This window comes from Drosophila persimilis, unplaced genomic scaffold (assembly GCF_003286085.1).
Source record: "Drosophila persimilis strain 14011-0111.01,24,50 unplaced genomic scaffold, DperRS2 tig00000000-arrow-pilon, whole genome shotgun sequence".
In the NCBI taxonomy this organism is placed as follows: Eukaryota; Metazoa; Arthropoda; class Insecta; order Diptera; family Drosophilidae; genus Drosophila; species Drosophila persimilis.
In genome coordinates this window covers 1,719,374-1,738,617 of record NW_020825288.1, presented here as the reverse complement: position 1 = coordinate 1,738,617, position 19,244 = coordinate 1,719,374, and the positions used below count along the sequence as shown (strand labels likewise).

The 19,244-nt window shown below is 48.9% G+C and overlaps 2 protein-coding genes across 4 annotated transcripts; one reads left to right on the top strand and one right to left on the bottom strand.

Moving 5' to 3' along the window:
- The first annotated feature begins 237 nt into the window (after nt 1–237).
- On the top strand, nt 238–19,200 carry LOC6595099 (protein mesh). 3 transcript variants are annotated; one of them, XM_002020341.2, is made up of 15 exons: nt 240–728; nt 4,262–4,497; nt 4,558–4,745; nt 11,195–11,372; nt 11,445–11,582; nt 12,130–12,298; nt 12,365–12,959; nt 14,037–14,159; nt 14,351–14,509; nt 14,581–15,325; nt 15,387–15,805; nt 15,873–16,060; nt 16,752–16,991; nt 17,061–17,111; nt 17,184–18,159. In XM_002020341.2, exons 1-15 carry the CDS (start codon nt 287–289, stop codon nt 17,687–17,689), a joined length of 4,377 nt encoding a protein of 1,458 aa, XP_002020377.1. In that variant the 5' UTR covers nt 240–286; the 3' UTR covers nt 17,690–18,159. The 3 variants fall into 3 exon arrangements, with proteins under 3 accessions (XP_026840452.1, XP_026840451.1, XP_002020377.1); XM_026984650.1 differs by having other exon boundaries at nt 239–728; nt 16,752–17,111; XM_026984651.1 differs by lacking the exons at nt 16,752–16,991; nt 17,061–17,111; nt 17,184–18,159 and adding an exon at nt 18,986–19,200 and having other exon boundaries at nt 238–728.
- LOC6595100 (protein bottleneck) lies at nt 1,626–2,564 on the bottom strand. Its single transcript, XM_002020342.1, has one exon. The coding sequence runs from the start codon at nt 2,562–2,564 to the stop codon at nt 1,626–1,628; it is 939 nt and encodes a 312-aa protein (XP_002020378.1).
- Nucleotides 19,201–19,244: the final 44 nt, after the last annotated feature.

The window sequence follows — 19,244 nt, the reverse complement described above, 5'->3', positions numbered from 1 at the left end:
GGCAACGCCCCGATCGGTTCAGTCTTAGCTGAGCGTGGACCCGGATCGAACGTGTTTTTCTGCCTGGTAATTGAATAACGACAAGTGCTGCAAAGTGATAAGAGAGCTGATAAGGCTCTGACTGATACTGATGATGTCATCAAGTGAAAATTCTTAAAAATCAGTGAAAAACTGCAAGAAAACCCATCGTTAAAGTGCTAATATTTTGTGTTTGTATCCCTATTTTCCAGTGCCGAGAAAAACAAAAAACAAACGAACGAATAATCGAACGAAAAACTAAGTGAAAATGCGCTTCAAACTGTTTGTGGTTTGTGCGCTGGCCTGTGGCTTCATGGCCTATGTCCTGGCCAACGAGAACATCTCCACGGAGCTGGAGGATGAGGTACTGAATGCAGTGCCTGTGTCGGTGCCTGCAGCAGCCGCGAAAAAGGTGCCTCAAAAGGATGCAGAATTCGTGGAGATCCTAAAAGAGCAGCCCAAAAAGGTGGAGCCACCAGCAGCGAAGCCGAACCCCAAACCGAAACCACCTGCAATCGTTGCCACCACAAAGGCTCCCCTGGGAGCTGGTCAGGTTGGACAGCGGATGATACCAGTGCTGTCCAGCCGGGGCACCGACGATATATTGACCGTGGCCGGCCTGAAGCCCCAGCCCATGTCCGGGGCGTTGGTTATGCCATCCGACTATTTGGGAGAGCTGTACGATGTGGACTCCAGTGGCTACAATTGGGGTGAGTTGTCCCTGATTCCATTACTCATCTGTTGGCGGCTATCTTATCAGCGCCTCAGTTTGGTTTAGTTACCAATATTTGCTCGTCGATAACTTGTTCGGGCAGGTGCTGTAAGCTCTACCGCTCTCCCGCTCTCCCTCCCTCTCTTTCTGTGGCTGTGTCTCCCTCTTTTCCCTGCGATAAGATAATGCCCCGAGTTGAGGCATTAAAAGCCAACGATTTTCTTGTTTTCTGCTTCCACCTTTTGGCTCTGCAAACAAAACAAGTGCGTGGTGGGTGTAGGGTGGAGATAGTATATATGTACATATATGCAGAGAGAGCAGAGGGAGAGCTGAGGAGGATACATTCTATTGCCCAAGCATGAATCAGTTTATAGCCCTGTACAGGTGTGTTGAATCGCAATCGGGTCGCATATTACAATGGAACTTTATTTATCACTCGCTCTCAGGATGGACGGAATGGTTATTGGTATTGGTAGTGGTAGTGGTAGTGGAATGGAATGGAATGCCTTCACTGTTAGTCAGAGTTCTTTCTTTGTTCGACTGTGATTACGTGGTGGGGATTTGCGTGTGGGAAAATATTTCCTCAGGCAAGGGCTGATATGCTGGAGGACAATGGGACTATGCCTTAGAGGAAAGAATGTAAAAATCTTCGAGAGTATTCCGTTCCTCTTAAAAGAAGCATCTTGCACCTATCGACTGTTTATCAATATCGCTCAACAGGAAAACGTTTTTCTTTAGGTGTTTTTTATGTATATATGTATGTATTGTTCTTTAAAAGTTACATCTAACTTAGAGCTACAGAACTATTTGGATAGATTACAACTAGGGTTATCCTTGGGAACCATCATTTTGCACAGGCCACTCCTCCTCCCACATAGGTCCACATAGAGCTCTTCTAGGCACTCATGGAGATGCGTTGCTCGTACTCGGCGATGCGCAGTCGGACGGGCACCACGAGGCTGAGATCCTCCATGATGGCATGGTGCTGGGGCCGCACCGAGGCGCTCGAGTTCTGGCGCGAAATCGTGGCCCTCGACTTGTCCATGGAGGGCTTCCGCCGCAGCGAGCTCTTGCGCTGGCTGCCGCCCATGCCCATCGACGAGGGCATGGCGAATGTGGAGCCGGGCGGGGCGGTGGCCATCAAGCGCTTGGGCTTCGGGGGCGGCACTTGGCTGAGGACGGAGGTGCCACTGAGGCTGCTGTTGTTGGAGGAGCTTGTGGTGGCAATGCCCTGTGGCCGAGTGGAGCGCAGCAGGGAAATGAAGCGATTGTTGTTATGGCATTTGCTGCTGTTGGCGGTGCCGGTGCCGGTGGCGGTGGCTCCGCTCCGTGTGGACTCGAAGGTGTTGGTCAGCTTGTTGAAGAAGTTAATTTTGTCAGTGACAGTCGGGGCCACATTAGGGTCCCCGTTGTGCTGCCCTGACTTTTCCTGTTCCTGCTGCAGCTGTTTTTGTTGCTGTTGCTGTGGCTGTTCCTGCTCTGTGGTCTGTGGTTGTTGCTCCTCCCCATCGGAGCCGTTGTTGCGCTTGGACATTTCCAGGACCTTCTCGCGCAGCTCCATGGACCAGCGCTTCTGGGGCGTGTGAAGTTGAGGCCTGAGGCCAGGGAGTGTGGTCTTTGCCGGAGTTTGCGGGGACTCGCGCTGCAGCTGGAGGGCCAGTTCCGTGGTGAAGCGCGGCTTGGGCGTGGAGGTGACGGCCGGCGAGGACATCTCCTCATCAATGTCCATTTCCAGCTCGCTGATGAACGACGATGAAGAGCGCGACGTGCTGCAGCCCATAGCCGCAGGCATTTTGTAGTTGTAGAACTGGAAGTTGAAAGTGCTGATGCTCATGTTGAGGTTTGGTAGCAGACTGTGCCAGGACACACCAGTGCCGGGGCTTATATGGCAAAAAGAAGCGGCTGCAAGCTCCTACCTGGTCGGCCGACAGCAGCCAAAACCAGGTAGAGGGACCCACCATTACGATGCGGTTGCCGTCGCTCTACAAAATCCTTCCCTACTTGACTCGCTATTCGGAGAGTTCCAGGAATCTACCTAAGCCAAATCCATAAAAAAGATATATGGCACCCAATTTCCGTGGAAGCGCAACCCGCACACGCGAATTTTACGTGTTTTCCGCGCACCAATTTTCACGCATCCCAAAATGGAGGCAGCGTCTGCTCTTAATCCGCGGACCCTTAAAGGATTAGCGTACTTTATGATCTATCTCCCGGCTGCAGGCATTGATTCATAAATAGATTAAAAAGAACGCTGCTGCCATTGTGCGACAGATGTTCCACAGATTCAAGGGCAAAAAAGGAAGATTCTAGATAAATCCGCTCTTCTGTCTTCTATCTCTGGGTTTCCATGATCCTCAGCGACTGTCCGTTAGCCGTGTAATTTCCATCACAATATGTGCCATTTAATAGCCAATAATTCACTCGGCATTGGGTAATGGACAGCTGGAGAGCAGGGATGGTCGCAGAGAGATTAATTGGAGAGTATGAATATAATTATAAATGAAGTGTAAATCTGCTTTAAAAAGGTTGAAAGATTCGCATTACAACGAATCGAAATGAAGGAATAAATATGCCATCGATATGATAATGCGAGTACGATGATGCTGAGGATGAGGGTTTATCCACAATGTGTCCTTGTTTCCCTTGCACAACCTTCTGCCAAAGTACCTCTAATTAAAGCGTAAAGCTTCAATATGGAATATTCAATTAATATTCAAAAGAGAGGGGAGTGAAAATAAAGAATTAATTGATGGACATGTTTACATAGCTTGAAACTGACCTTAAAGCGACACAAATTTAAAAGTCCTCTGTAGCCGTTGGCACTCCCCTCAACGGTTAACCGGGAAAACCCCAGCTTTCCTTCGAGATGCCAGAAATATTTTGAAAATCTTTGCCAGGACTCTGCTCGGTCTGGTCTCCCTCTGGCCGAAACTTCGCTTGCAATTTGCCAGTCTTCTGGTTAGCGTCAAGAGCAATAGCTTTAAGCCTGCTGCTGGTCCTGGCACTGGTTTGGGTCCTTCCTGCTACCGTGTCCATTGGGACCGGCAGCTTTGCACTTAATCAGCTTAAATTGCTTTAAAAGGCCAGCGGCAGGCGGCAGGCTTCAGGCTGCAGGGGGCAAGTGGCAAAAAGAAATTAGAGAAAAGGAGGAGCCACAGAAGAGAAGCAGAAATGAATATTAACTGTGACCTTTAATGGCCCAGTGCACGGCATGGTACGGCACGGCACGGCACGGCACGGCACGGCACGGCAGGGCACGGAGAGGGCCAAGATGCAGCAGCCGACGGAAGCAGCAGGAAGGAGTATCAAAAAAGAAAAGCAAAGCGAAGATGGCAAAGTTTTCCTTACAGTTTATGGAATGCACCTCTAGCAAAGTAGTCGAGTAGATACGAGTAATACTGGGGAATTGAAAAAGTAATCTCCTGGGATTATGTGTGAAATTGTAATGAGAGGCGGCGAGGGGTTGCTCTACGAAATTGGAGATATTTTGTGTTGGAAATCCTTCTATATCTGATGTATTTTCTCTTCCAGATCCCAACAATAACGTTGCCCCACCGAGTACGGCCTCAACGGCAGCCGGAGGCTATACGATCACCACGGCTCGTCTCGCGGAGCTGCGAAACACCTTCATGTACTGGTACTTCGACAAGGATATGTATGGCGGCCGCGCCGACTATCAGTTCGATATCCATGCCTCGATGACACAGCTCCACAAGAATCTGAACTTCCAGCTGCCTTTCTACGGCTTCAGGTTCAATTATACCAGGGTAAGACAGTCCCTAAACTCGATTCAAACTCTTATTTAAACCCGCCTTTGATCCTTTCAGCTCTCCCTAAATGGTTATTTGGAGTTCTCCGATCCCCCAGAGTACCTTACGTATCCCCTGGTGTTCCCCATTAAGGACTGGCCCACCAAGCGGGATCCCTCCTTCATTGGCATCTTCTTCAGCAAGTGCCGTGTGGGCCGCATCTATCCCTCGGATATTGACCAGCGCACGCCCGGCGTCTATTTCCGGTAAGGCAGTTGCATCTTCCGGCTTCGGCTGCTCGTTTGCATTCGCATTTATTCGCTAAACATATTTATATTTGCCACCACGTTGCCATGTTGTTGCGAGTGGCATTTGCATATTCAAAATCAACCCAGAGCACGCGCTGAGAGAAAGTATTTATACGCGCATTCGTTATGTGTGTGTTTCGTTTTATTCCTTTTACGTGCATCCATCGCCACAAAGAGCACACACACAGAGGCACATGTGCATTCATGTACGTATTGTATTCTGCGCGATTGTTTCGCCTCGCTCTCCATTTCCGCTGGCCCCATTGTGTGTGTGCGTGTGCGTGTGTGTGTGTGGGGATACTCTTTCGAAGGGCAGTCCTTTGCCTCTGCTCTGATCTGAAGAGAGCGCAACAAATGTGCTGCCATCCAACTTTCGTAGTGTATCACATCCCTCGACTTGCCCAAGTGCCCTCCGACCCATTCATTGTTTGTGATTGTTATTGCACTAGTTACTGTCATTTATTGCTGCAGCATTTATCTATTATTTCCATGGGGGATACCTGCTTGGCTCTGTTCTCTGTTCCGTTCGATATCTGTGTGTGGACTTCCTCCTCCATAATATTCTCGTTTGCGGTTGCATTCCTGCTGTGGTGAATCCGATCTAGGCCCGCATATACCCCAACTATTTGGCGACCAGCATGTATCTCATTATGGGTATCCAACAAGGAGGATGTAGCCACTAATTTTAGCCATAATTAAATTCCATTGGTCTGGCTCCCCGAACTTTTGCGGGGACAATGCATAAATTTATACAAACATGACTTGGTTTTCTTTTCCTGTGCCGGTCTTTCGGTGGCTAATTATGCAAATGAATGCCAGCGGGAGCTGAACGTTATTTGTGGGCTATTTATATGAGTTTACAGCAGCAGAAAAACCTTTTCAGAATTCTTTAATCCCCTCGTAAAAGAAGCAGCGAGTGGGGAACCGCTCAAAAATGCATTAATTAGCCGCAAAATTTCCTCTTAAATTGTGGTTTCTTTTCCAACAGTAGATCGTGGTATTTGGAGCATAAATTATGGTTTCTACATTGTTTCAGCCGGCTTAAATTTCATATCCTCTCAAAGGAAAGGACATGCCCCTACCCCCCACAGGAAGACATAAAAAACGAAACAGAGAAGAGAGCATAAATTACGGCGGAGGGACAGAGAGTGACAAGTCAGTTGTTGAGCGACGCATGCATGTGCTGATAGGAGAGAGCAACGGTACTCGTCCTAGCAAACGCGACTGCGAAATGGACAGGGTTTCCAACCAGAGTTGACCCCAAAAAGTAGGCAACGTTTAGTGGCACTACAAAATATGATTAACGTGGCTTAAACTATTCGAAAGACTGTCAAGAGTATGAATAATCCATGGCCTTAGGGGGAAACTTACTTTTGATGGAAATGTGGGAAAAATGTTCCAGGATGTATAGATATTATCTGACTGTCTTCAAGGGTTTCTGGGTTACACATCTCGTTGATTCTAGGTGAGACTTTTGCCATCAGTTCTACTGTGTGTCTTTCCCCTTTCCTGCACCCCTTTGAGCGAACTGTTGTCAACACTTTGCAACGTCGCCTGACAAATTGCCACGGCAGAGCAATTAACATCCTCCGAAGTGCCTGACAACACGGGGAGGCACACAAACAAAAAAGAAGGAACAACGACAGCGTGTACTGCGAGTGCAATCCAATGCATTTTTATAGTTTTCAACCGACTCCGACAATATGTCAAACTTGTCCCGCATAGCTCTCTCATTGGCGCAGCTAGGACTGCTGCGGAAGAGCAAAAAAGCCGAACACGAGTCACGGTCATTCTCTGACATTTAATTGTCTTTGACGGGGAGGGAGTGCGGGTGGTGTGGGGTGGGTTTGAAAAAACGAAGGAAAACCAAGCGAAATGCTCAGCCAAACTTTGATGTGTACGTGTGGGCGGGGGTTTAGCAGGGGTGCCAAAGACTGAAGCTGTGACTGGAATTTAATTTAAATAACTTTGCATGGACGAGGAGAGCAGCAGAGGCTGGAGTTGCAAGGGGGGGAGGGCCAGGCAAATGCGAAATGCGAGCAATGTAAAATTGCTGCAGATTACACCCTTGCCCATACATCCTAGCCTCCCACCGTCTCCTCGCTTTACACTCTCTCTTCACTCTCTGACAGAGAGCCACCTTCACTTAGCACTTCTCTCATATGTTTGACCGTAATTGTAATACCCTCTTGCAGGGAATATTCCGATGATTCAATTATGATCTCCATTGCTTAGAGCAACAGCAGGTTTTCGCATGGTAACATGTTAACATGCTGTTATCGATCGGTGTAACGGCCCATGAATGATGAGAGCGCTGTTAACCTGCGGTGTTAACAGCGCTGTTGCTGTTTCCTCCGTCTGTTGTTGATTTCCGATTTAAACATAGCAGATATTACATATAACGGTGCATCTGAAAGGGTATCTTATGCTTCGACCCGCTCCGCTAGGTCCGCTTACGCTTTCATTTGACATCAATTTGATTATACGCTCGCACTTAGCGCTCAGCGGTGGATTAGCTGAAAGTGCACGGGCATTGCGCATACGCCGCGTACGCTGTTCGCTTAAGCATTAAATTCATTATGAGCTCACGTTTAATTACACACCCAAACACCCTTATACGTATGTCTACAGACGTATAAAAAATCAGCCAAGAGGAGGATCCGCTCAGACCAAGGGGAATATAAAAACTTAATGCCGCGCCAGGGTGTCGTTTGTGAAAGTTTTTCTTTGTTTTGAAACGCTTCAAAGTGTTTCAGTGTGTGGCCGGATAAGTATATTTGCTTGGGTGCGAATCTGCGGCACGCTGCCGGACACGTTTGAGCTTTTAATTGTTGTGTGGAAAGCAGCAAACAAGCATCGTAATTGCCGGCCAGGCGTGCCACAATTAAAACATTTTCGGCTGCTAAATGGCAAATAAAAGCATTCAAACAATGGGCCAAAGGAATATTTACATCCAAGGGGGAATTTTACATTTGTGCATGCACTCAAAAGTTTTCAAAAGTAAACGCTTGCAAGTAACTGAAGGCCCTTACAGGATGCAGAGCAGAATACCCTGTCCTTATTCTCGATTTCATGGGATAATTAGATGCCAGATACCTGCCTTCAATATCTCGCTAATTGAGCGTCTAGGCCATGCAAATATTTACCCGTTTTGAGTTCCCTAAAAACTTTCCTCAGCCGAAGGTTTTCGGCTTCCTACCTAACCAGGCCACAAAAATAATGCCGCTTCATTATTCCCTTTTGCCAATCATAATAGGAATTTCCTCAGTCTCCTCCTCTACCTCCGCCTTCTCCTTTACCGCGTCCTTGGCTCGACCATTTGCAAGTCTCTGTTTGCATTTACTTCTCGGCGAACGCTTTCTCGGCTTCTCGGATTCTCGGGGACTCTCCTCCTGCAGCAGCTTACATGCAATTTTCGCCATTTTCTTTAAGTACGGCCATTGTTTCACTTTCATTTACACCCCAGCCCCGAGATGGAATTGGGCCACACGGCACAAGACCAAGACGTAAACGTGGCTGTAGATAGGGTTGTTGTTTTTGTTGTTGCTGTGGATGGGGTTGGGATGGAGGAGCTAGAAATGCGACGACTGTTTCCCTGCATAACTGCGAAAAGGCATTTTAACCTACAAATGCAGACAAAACTGTGGCAGCGCCCGAATGTATGCAATAAAGTACATAATGGCGTAGTTCAAGAACTGCCTGGGATAAAGGGGGGCCTGGCGGAGTGATAGGGGGGGGGGGTGTTGAAGGGGCCCTGCCGAGGTGGCAGAGTGTGGGTCGAAACTGAGACACGGAGCAGCCCGACTTTTCGTTATATATGAGCCTCCCTGACTTTCTATTACTTTTTTTTGCGACTCTTTCTATGTCTGTGCTTGCCCGTGTCTGTGAGGCTGAGTATGCATGCGTGTGTGTGTCCGTGTCTGTGGCTGTGTGTATGGCTTTTTGGCTTACTTACACGGAAAAAGTTGCCGAGTCTGCGGCTGTTTTTGGCTGCTGCGCGCGCATTTTCTAGGCTGAGTGACAATTTTCCTCCTTTTCTGTTTTTTTATTCCTTTTTTTTAGCTGGAATGTCAATTGCAGACATTTAAAGTTGAGCGGGGCGAGGAGTGGCGGTAGTGGCGGGTATGGCGGTTGTGGAACGGGGCAAACAAATGATAAACTATGCAAGTATCTGTGGCCTTTTCGTGTGTGTGTGTGTGTGTGTTTGGTTATCTCTTCCTTGGGGCTCTTCGTCTTTTGCGGTTTTTACACATTTCCATGTTTTTGTTTTTTGTGGCCATGTAGATACCCTGCAGGGCTTTCCGAATTTGATCAGATGTTTGGAGAGCAGAGAGCAGTGCGAAAGAGTCAATCGATTGTACGGCTAGGTTCGTGATGCACATACGAGTCGATATGGGCATGGCCGGGTGAATGCTATCTGTTTCGAAGGTTGTGGGGGAGTGGGAGAGATTTGCTGATGGGATCATTCAGTAGATGGCAGAAAGGGTATCTAAGGCTTCTGTTCTCGAAGCCAGGCCTCGCTTCGGCTTGTGTTTTTGTTGTGTTTACCACCGAGGAAGGAAAGCGTAATTGTGTAATTTATTTCCATTGCCATCTGCTGCCACTTATAATTTATGGGCACTCAAATATTGAATAGCACACAAACTCGTACTCTCGCATATACGGAATGCTTACATCTGATACATACACATATCATAATGGCGGCATTATGAGTTTTTATTACGGAATTGTTTACACTCGCATTTGGCTGGCCAGCCCGCTGAAGTGTTAATAAATAAGTGGCAGTGCTAGAGGCGGTGGGAGTAGGGATCAAATTGAACTGGAGGCTGAATAATCCTCCACTGCCGGCCACTCTCTCTCTCCTCTGTCCTCTATCTTTCTACATTTCATATTTGTTTGCATTCTCAAATGTGTGAGAGTGAACTCTTATTTGATTCCATTTCTGTCCAACAAACGCCGGGGCTGGAACTGGGGCAAAATCAATAACATGTTACCGGCCAAATGCAAATAGAAAAGGCCGCACATTCATCTTTGTTTGCAGCAGAACCACACACACATCCACATCCACAGAAATGCTGGGTACATAACGAGTTTTTCAATCTCAATTGTTTTTTTAGATTGCAGAAAAATACCCGAAATGCATGTCCTGAGAATTAGTTTGGGTTTAATGAAAGCTTTCACCGAAATAAAGTTAGAAACGGGTCAGAAACAGGCTGCTTCGAACAGCAGGAAAACAAAGAAATGTAATATTGGGATGTGTACATTTTTGGGATACATTTAAGGAAATTCGAAACTTCAACCATCTTTTAATCTTCCTCAGAAACGTAGAGTATCTTATGTTATTTAATTTATTTTAATTAAATATTCCATCAAAACACTTTCAATTATTTAGAACCATTTGGAATTTGATCAAATTCTATGTGCCATGAGGAAACCGATTGGCTCTTAGCCCCAACTGTCCATCTGTGCCACTGATAGTTCGATTTGCGTTTGAATTGCCGGACAGTTGGACATTCGATATTTGTATTGAGCCCCGAACGCTTCATTTGATAAGCCTCTTAGGTCGCCCAAGAGGCGATTGCTCCGGCAATCCCCGGCAATTGTCCACCTCAGTGTGGTGGTCGGAGCAGAGCAATTCCCATGCAATTGTCCGGCAATGAAAACTCGTTTAAGTAGTGTCCCGTGCCCCATGCCCCATGCCCCATGGCCCGGGAGCCGCAAATAAAAGCCATCCCACATCCCGGGCTGCAGCAGTGTAATAAAAATCCCTGGCAAATCGGCTTAAGATTTATTTGTCTGCTCCAATGACTGGGAGACTGAGTTTGAAATGGCTTTGTCCTAAGCATTTTGCATGAGCTCGGGTGTAATTTTACTAAACTGGCTTAAAACAATTTATGACGCAGATGGAAATGAACAGAACAAAACACAGCCAAAAAGAAAAGAAGTGATGCTGCTGCGTAATGAATAATTAAAGCATATAAATCATACGCCACGTTGCCGCGTCGGCTTCGGCGTCGCCAATGTGTCGGACGTCGATACGGCTGACAGGCCCCATCCACACCCCACACCCCACGCCCCTCGACACACCGCACCCACCCGCCCCCTAGTCGAAAAACACTTGAAAGTGCTCACAAGAGCGTAAAATAAATAAAATGTTTATGAAAATATAAGGCAGAGCAAATCAGTATCGTGTATGTGTGTGTGTGTCTGGGCCTCCTTCTGATTTATATGCCAAGCATCGAATCCATTTATCTTCCTGTAGACGCCGCAAAGAAGGCACACTTTGCATATACCCGTCCGGAAAGTACCCCTCGCCCTACACTCGGCCTGATTTGATTTTGATTCACACACATGATTCCCTACTGTATTTCCGAAACTCCTACTGACTTCCATCTTCCCTGTTGCAGCGTGGAACGTGATCTGATGGGCCGCACGGACCGCTTCGGTGTGGAGGTTCGCGAGCGCACCATGTGGGACATCCGACAGGGCGTCGTGGGAGCAGACACCTTTGTGCCCAAGCACGTGGTGATCTCCACCTGGAAGAACGTGTCCTTTGCCGGCGGCATTGATAACTCTCTCTTTACGGTAAGTGTCCTCTCTCTCCCTTAGTCTTCGATATCCGTAGAGTGTTTTTAACGTATGCTTCACCTTCCACAGACGAACACCTTCCAAATGATCCTGGCCACCGATGAGGTCTACACCTATATCATCTGGAATTATGCCGTTCTTAACTGGCTGTCCCACACAGAGGCTGGCGGTGATACCACCAAGGGCGAGGGCGGCACTCCGGCTTATGTAAGTTCTTCTTTTTGTTGTTTCTTTCGGAGTTAATTTCAATTAAACGGAGGAGAGGCTGAGTGCGTAATTTACATTTCTCCTCGCTCTCCTCTCCGTCATGTTTGCTTTGTTAATGTGTTGAGCAATCAAAGAGAGAGCATTAGAGGATGTGTATCTTGTAGTTTATTCAATCTAAAGCTTAAATAAAGGTTTCTCTTCTGTTGCACACTCTCCTTGCTAATAAATAAATCGGTATTTCTAATCTCATTTGCCGAAGAGCTCTTACTACAGCTCTTATAATATTTATACCCTCCAATGTCCTTTGTGCTTAAACTGTGAAACTGTGCAACAGAAATTCAGCATTCATTGCCTTGCCATCGGCAGCCACTCGTTCCGTAATTAAACGCACAATTTCAACTTTCTCTAAGCCCTCGAACATAATTGCAAACTTTGTGAACAGTTAATTAAATGAGCAAGGATATCTGCATGCAGACTCGTACATATCCTCCCGCATATCCCGCACTGACATCATTTGAACTTTTGCCCCCTCCTTTCCGCTTTGCAGGTCGGTTTCAATGCTGGCAATGGCACCCAGGCCTACGAGTACAAGCCGTACAGCCAGAACATGGTGATACGGGACCTGGCCAATCGGGGCTGGGCCAACGGCTTCCCTGGTCGTCACATTTTCCGCGTGGACGAGCAGATTCTCATAGGCTCCTGCAACAAGGACATAGGTGCGTATGATTGCCTGAGTTTCGCTTTGGGCTTGAGAGATTGATTGACTATCCTTTGTGCCGTAGATGCCGCTTTGCTGCCTCTGACATTTGCCCCCGAGTCGGGCAACATGCTGGGCGGGCAGGTGGTGAACATCACAGGACCCTGCTTTGACCCCCTCATCCGTGTAACCTGCCACTTCGACACGGAGTCCGTGCTGGGCACCTACGTGGATCGCAATCGCGTCATCTGTGTCCAGCCGTACCTCAAGGCCGAGGGCTACATCCGCTTCCAGATATCGGTGGGCACGCAGCGCTTCAAGTGGCGTGGCAAGTACTTCGTGGAGACGCCGGCCGCCGCCACCGAGAAGATCTTCTTTGCCACCGACGATGTGCACAAGAAGAACCCCAACGAGATCCGCATCACCTGGAACGCCTTCAATTTGACCTCCAACGCCAATGCCAACGTGATGATCTCCCTGTGGGGCTACCGCGAGACCAAGATCGAGCCCCAGCTGGAGTACATCGATGTGATTGAGGCCAGCTACACGAACACCGGAAGCTACGTGATCACGCCCTCGAACTACATCAATCGCAACAACAAGAACCGCGACATGCAGTTCGGCTTCCTGCAAATCAATCTCACACAGCCCGAGCAGTACTCCGGTCTAGCCCTCAGTCCGTAAGTAAACGCGAGGGGAGGAGCTCTCCTCTCCAGAGACACTCCATCAAGTGTGTCCTCAGTATTAATTGATTCTCCGTTGCGTGTCCTCTGTCTGTTTTTATTCAATTTGCCATGGCAATCCCTATGAGGGACAAGTGTGCACTTTATCCTCAAGTCAGGCCTCCGTTCCCATTCTCATTCTCATTCCCTTATTGGGACTGGGATTCCAATCAATTTGCTCTGGCTTGTCCGAAGATTGCTTATTATGACAGCCTGTAATCGCAGGACGTCCTCCTTCTCCCTCTCCTCCTCGGAGCTAATCAATATTTGAAATGTGTTTTTAATGGTAATCGCAATCGTAATGCCTGCCTCGTTTGCATTTGGCTTAAGCCTTTACCCGTCCTTCACGTCCTGCAATTATTTCGCACTTAAACTGGAAGTATCTCATAGCTGCGCTGGCCCATAAAAGATACAAGTATCTGCTCGAAAGAGATGCGCCGAATCCAGCAGGAAGATACCCCATTTTAGCCGGAACTGGTACCTTCATATTTTGTGGCCTTATTGACCATCAAGAAAATGGCCAAAAAGCGCAGGCCTGTTTCGGCCCCGATGGGGGGAGTAATATAAAACCATTTCTTTTTTTTGGTTTACGGCACCTTTGGGTGTCGTTTAGGCGAAGGTCCAAAGGGGTTTCGGGCCAAATAAATTGTTTGCATTGTTACAACATTTAATTTCCATTTGATGGCCCGACATGATGGCCGAGTAATTGTGAAAACCTAATGAAAAATATCTCCATGGCAGCCGAAGGCGTGGAAATGTGTCAAGCGTGGGATGAATTCTGAAATGTTAATGGTTATATTGTGTTCCATGTCAGAGAGTAGATGCGCAGCGACAGCGAGAGAGTGGGACAGTGAGACAGGTCGTGGGCCGTTCATTAAATGCCATTTTCCGCTGCCCGATGCCATTTTCGGCTGCACTTTGGCTAATGTCAAAGGTGGGGTGGGCGGCCCCACGTATGATTAATGCAACAACTACGGATGGAACTTTTTGAATAGAATTTTACAATGAATGAACCCTTCCGTCTCTGCCCCACAGCATCCTCTGGTCCCGGCCCATTCCCCTGGCCTGGTACATGGGTCCGCAGTGGGAGCGCCAGCACGGCCTGCGCTGGCCCCGAGCTCTCTGCGATAATTGGATACGCGCCGACCGATTCCTCAGGTAAGACATATATATCCCTCTAGAAGTGTAGGATGCATTTGGAATTGCCACTAATTAATGGGGCTACCGAATGCCAAATTGGAAATGGAAGCCGGTCTAATTAGAGGCAGCGCGTGGCTTCGGCCTCGCTTTGTTTCGCGGGTTTTCATTTCATGAATTCACATTTCACATTGAAAACAACCCATTTCCAGGAACTTTGCGGCGGACCTGCCATTGTGCCCCTGCACCCTGGACCAGGCCGTGCTGGACAAGGGCCGCTTCCGGCCGGACCGCGAGTGCGACAAGGACTCGAATCCCAGCTGCCTGCGCCAGCGCGGAGCCATCCACTGTGTGGTCAGTGGTACACCAGTGTAAGTAGAAGGCCTTCTCATCTCCTCCTCCTCCATAGCTCATCTCTCTCCCTCCTTCTCATCTCCTGCAGAGCCCAAGGAGCGGAACAACAGTGCTGCTATGATCGGTATGGCTTCCTCATGCTCACCTACGACCAGATGTGGGGCTCCCGTCCCCGCCGTGTCCACAACCTGGGCAAGATGCCTTGGAACGAGGCCAGCAAAGTGCCATCGCTCTCCATGTGGTTCCACGACATGCGTCCCTTCTACTCCTGCTGCTTCTGGCAGGAGGAGCAGGCCGTCGGTTGCGAGACCTACCGCTTTGAGCGCCGTCCCTCGCAGGACTGTGTGGCCTATCAGGCCCCTGGCATTGCTGGCGTTTTCGGCGATCCCCACTTCGTGACCTTTGATGGCAGTGCCTATACATTCAACGGTCTCGGGGAGTTCGTCCTGTCCCGCAGCACGGACGAGAGCAACCGCTTTGAGGTGCAGGGCCGATTCCAGCAGCTGCCGGACAACTACTACGGCTCGGTGCAGGCCACACAGCTGACGGCGGTGGCCATGAGGGGCAATACCACCACAACGATTGAGGTCCGATTGCGTCCACTGCATGCCCGCTGGCGCTATCGCCTGGATGTCCTGGCCGATGGTCGCAAGGTGTACTTTGATCGCGAGAGCTTGAAGTTCCAGCACTTTGACGGCGTCACCGTGTACACGCCCACCTACCTGCTCAATCAGTCGCAGGTGGTGGTGCAGTTCGATGCCGGCATTGGCGTGGAGGTGGTCGAGAACGAGGGCTTTATGACGGGTCGCGTTTTCCTCCCATGGAAGTTCATAGTAAGTTTAAAGGGAACAAAACCCCGGCCTTGCACATTCCTCTAATGGATCTTCCTTGCAGAACAAAACTGCTGGATTGTTCGGCAATTGGAGCTTCAATCCCTTGGACGACTTTATGCTGCCCAACGGACAGGTGGCCTCGCTCAATCTCAACGACCTGCGCAGCATCCACACGAACTTTGGTCTCAAATGGATGCTCACGGATCGAGAGGTGCCCGGTGTGGGCGCCGCTCTGTTCACCCGCGAATTCGGACGCATGTCCAGCTACTATGCCAATGCCACCTTCCAGCCCAACTACGTGGTGGATCCCGCCGACTTCCTACCTGCCAATCGCACCTACGACCTGGAGCGAGCCGAGGAGCTGTGCGGCGAGTGCTATCAGTGCCAATACGACTATGCCATGACCCTGAATCGAGATTTGGCGCACTTTACGAAGAACTACTACGACAGCATAGTGAACATGCAGGCGGAGAATTCCAAGTGAGTGGAGGAGAACAAGTCCTTATTTGGATCAGTTAATCAATAATTTCGATTTCGATTTCGATAGACCGGTGGTATCCTGTGGTGTGCTGCAGACACCTCGCTTCGGCCGCAAGCTCAGCTTTGATTTCATGCCCGGCGCCAAGGTGTCCTTCGAGTGCAACGAGGGCTTCATCCTGGTGGGCGACCAGCGGCGCGAGTGCCTGTCCAACGGCCTGTGGAATGTGCCCGAATACGGCTACACCGAGTGTCTACGTAAGTACTCCCCAGAATCTGCCCCATCCGAGCCGCTGCAACAAGTGTGCCTGCCATCAGGATCATTTTGATCATTCTGGTGCGTATGGTTGATCATTTTAAGAGCGAGAATAGTGTAATATATAGACCGTAAATAACAGAGATTATATATGTCCGGGTTTCAATTAGAATTCCGATCTGTTTCCATTGCCACAACATGGGCAGACTTCAATAACTCAACTACTCTCAGAGTATTGCCGAGCCATCCATCAGAGACAATCATTGTCTGCGACGCAATTACCATGTCGCACTTTCCCTTTCTAACCCACACTCAACTCGCACTCGCTTCATCTTGTCGCTTTTAATACTCTCTGAGCGAGTCGTCTCTCTCCCAACTCACTCTCTCGCTCACAGCTACACAGCAATGAGCAGGCAGTGTTGAAGAATAAACATGCACAGCAATAGGAGGACAGGCAATGGACAAGAGCAAACGGTAAATTGCAATGTACAGCTCAGAATACACTGAGAATGATATTAGGATCCGATAAGTATAATCATTAAATTATTTAAGAATATATTCCATACGCACCAGAACATGCAAAACAATCCTGATGGCAGCCCTTGTTTTACCAAAAAGCCACCCTGAACCCTTTACCCTCAATTTACTTGCCTTTGTCTTTGACCAACCTTTGACCTTGTTGCTCTCGAACAGGTGAGGTGTATTACACGCGTCGCGTCGCTTTCATTGCAATTGGCATTATCTTCCTCGTGATCTGCCCGCTGATGCTGTGCATCGTGTGCGGCGTGTACCGCTACCGCCAGAAACAGCTGAAGGAGGACCCGCAGTGGCAGATGCCGATGCTGCCCAGGTCGCGTGCCAGCTCCGCCCGCAACTTGCGTACGCTCAATTATGACGACGACAGCGATACCGATGCGAGCACGCTCAAGAAAAGTAGGTCCTACGATAAAGTATATCGCACGAACGAACCATTACCGGGCAAACCGCAAATTGATTTTCCAGCTAAGAAATGGGATCTGGATGAGAACGACGAGGATGTGACCTCATCGGAAGGTAGTGATAATAGAACTAGCACAAAGTTAGCCACGGACATTTCCTACATTAATAAACCCCACCACGACACAGGTGAGAAGCCGAAGCAGACCGGCCGCCGCTCGCTGCGCGCCTCTGGCACCGACCTGGACCAGCACGGCGGCGATGGCTCGCCCGTCGATGGACCCGATCACCACGAGGACGATGATGACTTTGACGAGGCCGATGTCCACACGGGCACCATCCACCCCGCCGGCTACCACCAGCCGCTGTCGCCGGAGGAGGCCGACCGCCTCCACCAGCAGCAGTACAGCCCCACCTTCAGTGGCCTCGACAGCCGCACCAGCGCCGCCAGCTCCATCAACTACACCCCACAGTCGGCGGCCCAGAACCGTTTCGGCGGCGTGCCCGTCCTACCCAGTAGCACACAGTACTACAGCCGGCCGCCGTCGGCTGTGCCAGTCACTGCGAATGCCACGCCTCTGAGGGCAGCGCCCACACTGCCGGGCGGCCAGCCGCTGACGCAAGACAGTGGCCTGCCATCCCCCCCGTTGGCCACATCGCCGACGCCATCGGTGCAGAAGTCCACGGAGGTCTAAACTCATTTCGCATTTCGATCGATCGTGTTCGATTCGTCCCATTAGCTGCAAAGTTCAAATCTTTCGAGCCCAAAAAATAATATAATTTTAAGTACATTTTATCAACTTTGACCCCTGTGTCCCCCAGCAATGTTCCCACCTGTCGGCATGATTCACAGTATTTGGATTTGTTGTTGCTTGTATTGTTGCTGACAATCCTGCAGTTTGCCCACGGCCATGACCATACATTTAAGCAAATAACAACGTGTGTCTGATAATAGCCCAAAAACCCAAAATCCCTCCCCCCACACCCAACCCAAATCCGGCCAAATCCTTTGTACATTAAGCGCATGGCAACCAGGCAATTCATTTGTGTGTTGCGCCCAGGTAAAACAAACAGACCAGGCTAAATGCCGTCGATGCCATTGTAAAGTTCATCAATTTATACACATAAATAAAACTAAAACTTGTTTATAGTTAAATATATTCTATTTACAATTATGTTTACACTACACATCTCTTGCAGGGATAGGAGAGGATAATGCCAATTGTTACATGAAAGTTTGACACCTTGCGGGGCTTCGCTTTTGTCTGTTCGTCTGTTTAATTAAATCTGTCGGTCCCAGCCAAGTGTCTGTCAATTTTCTGTAATAATCTGACACGTAGGGAAAACAAAGGACGCTTTCTAAGAACATGGAGAAAGCATTCATTGCTATTCCCTGTCAACTGAGAGTTTCTTCAGTTTGAAAATAGCCATCATTCTCTTCGTTTTTTGCCATCCAAATCGAAGCAAATCTTTCGCTTTGTTGTCCAGTGAACACGTCTTTCAATGCAATGGCAATGCAAACGAAAATTACATGAAATTTATAACGAAGCAATAAGGCCAAAGCCAAACACATTAATCTTCAGCCAACTGTCACTTGGGTTTTATTTTCTTTCTGCTGTTTCTTCATGGCATCGGTGCCCCGCCCAGGCACTCCACCTACGCCTCCCACCTCCGGGCACCAGTACGGAGCAGGAGCAGGAGCAGCAGTAAATGTATTGTGTGCATTACGCCAATGTCAATCAATCTTGAGCAAATTGATGGACAAGTTGTCTGTCCGTTGGTGTGTCTCTCCGCTTGTACCAGCATGCAGTGTTTGTCTGTCCTGAAATACAGTCTATAGGGGAGGGAATAGAATACAATGGGGGAGCAGAGGTCCCGCTCGAGGCAGCTCTAAAGTAGGCTACTAGTTTTTTGGTGGGTGGAGTGGAAGCTTGTTTAATTTATGAATTACCTCACTCAAACCCCACTCCCAACCAACACACCTTTTCCAGGACCAGAGGAGCAGTCGGCACGTGTGGCAAGCATTTCGTTGGGCATGATGCTGCTCATACTCATCCCCACATTGCTGCTCCTGGTTTGCGGCGCGAATTATTGGATACGCGAGAAAATTGCCCAAGAGGAGGCCGAGGCGCGAGCGGCCCTGCTGCCAAAGCCAAGGTACAAACAACATGCAATTTGATTAGCACATTTGATGAGCTTCCGAATACGTGCGATCGTGGTCGGAATGACGAATCACAAATCGTATTAAAC

Excerpts from the sequence above, each read along its gene's own strand:
- LOC6595099 (XM_026984650.1), top strand. The coding sequence starts at position 287 with ATGCGCTTCAAACTGTTTGTGGTTTGTGCGCTGGCCTGTGGCTTCATG. Across the intron at positions 14,510-14,580 it reads GTGGTCAGTGGTACACCAGT|AGCCCAAGGAGCGGAACAAC; the intron begins GTAAGTAGAAGG and ends CATCTCCTGCAG. Across the intron at positions 15,326-15,386 it reads TCCTCCCATGGAAGTTCATA|AACAAAACTGCTGGATTGTT; the intron begins GTAAGTTTAAAG and ends TCTTCCTTGCAG.
- LOC6595100 (XM_002020342.1), bottom strand. The coding sequence starts at position 2,564 with ATGAGCATCAGCACTTTCAACTTCCAGTTCTACAACTACAAAATGCCT.